Source organism: Penaeus monodon, chromosome 24, assembly GCF_015228065.2.
Source record: "Penaeus monodon isolate SGIC_2016 chromosome 24, NSTDA_Pmon_1, whole genome shotgun sequence".
NCBI classification, from domain to species: Eukaryota; Metazoa; Arthropoda; class Malacostraca; order Decapoda; family Penaeidae; genus Penaeus; species Penaeus monodon.
The window spans coordinates 10864589-10865834 of record NC_051409.1 but is presented as its reverse complement, the minus strand read 5'-3'; the positions used below and the strand labels follow the sequence as shown (position 1 = coordinate 10865834).

The window sequence follows — 1246 nt, the reverse complement described above, 5'->3', positions numbered from 1 at the left end:
TATGTGCTTACCCTTAGCCTCCTCCTTCTTGGAATCGAAGAAGCCGGTGGTGAGAGCTTTCCTCTTGAGCAGGTACGGTCGCCTCTTCTTCTGGGCACTGGCATTCGCTTGCTCTGAAGGGTTGGAAGAGAAACAGGTCACAATATGCTCTAATGTGGAGGGCAAACTAGGTCGCTTTGCATAGAGGTGATGGGCAGTGATGATATAATTGATTTTCGTGTGAAATGTTCGGCAGAAAGAATACAGTGGTGTTGAGGGTTGACTCGTTGTTGTTCGAGCGGAAAGTAAGCATCACAGTGTGCGAAGAGGTTTAATTAACAAGCACTGGTATAAAATAAAAGTGTAGAGCTGGCTATCTAGTAGTAAAAAAGTAAAACAGTAAAGGTAAGAAACAAAGAATGAAAGGATAAACGAAGAAACATGTTAAAGAACACAGGAAAGAAAAAAAAAATCATGTTAAAACGCAGTTAAATTAAGAAGCATGTCTGTGTGATAAACAAAGTCAAAGTATTTTGTTAGTACTGTGATTGCAGTCTGTTGAAATAAGGCTTTAAAAATCATATACAAATGTAAGTGATAAAAAAAGTCTTTATGGGCATCTGACAAAAGCAAATGGATGTTATAGTATTCATTGTCCATTCAAACATTCAGTTCGGATCACAGAGACACCAATTGAAACATGGCGTTGTAACCTGCAGATTTAATACTTATTTCCGAATGAAGAAATGGGAGATAACCAGCATGAGTCAACGCAGACCAAACCTTAACCTTTTTGTCTTAGATGAACACAACAGGAAATTTCATTTGTGTCCAGATGAGCGGCGGCCAAAGGAAAAAAATATATCGAAATTGTACCGATGCAGTTTTGTCGTTTCCTTTCAAAATTATAGCCATTTCATTTTGTATTTTCTTGTCAAAATTATACATAGTTATTCTTTTGTATTTAACATATGTTCATTCTGTATTTTCGTATCACAATTGTGCCTAGTTTTTGTGTTTTTCTTTACCGTCATTACGCTAATCAGGGCAGTAAAATGAAAGTGATTTTCATGTTTAAAAAAGACTACATTATGAGAGTTATAGAATAATTTTGCGATCTTCAGACTCGGCCAGCAATTCTGCAGGCCTTAGTCGAAGCTCTGATGGACTGATGGGTACGTGATAAAAATGGCAGCCTGTCAAAACCAGACACTTACTTTCAGTGACATTTGACAGTAAACAATGCGAGTCTAGATGTAGGACTTAA

General features: G+C 37.2%; 1 protein-coding gene across 1 annotated transcript in view; it reads right to left on the bottom strand.

Moving 5' to 3' along the window:
* LOC119588563 overlaps positions 1-1246 on the bottom strand; it is a gene marked incomplete in the record, with an annotated part of 91152 nt that overhangs the window by 18292 nt on the left and 71614 nt on the right. The window contains 1 exon segment of the mRNA XM_037937203.1: positions 12-113. Coding sequence (XP_037793131.1) covers positions 12-113 — 102 coding nt within the window.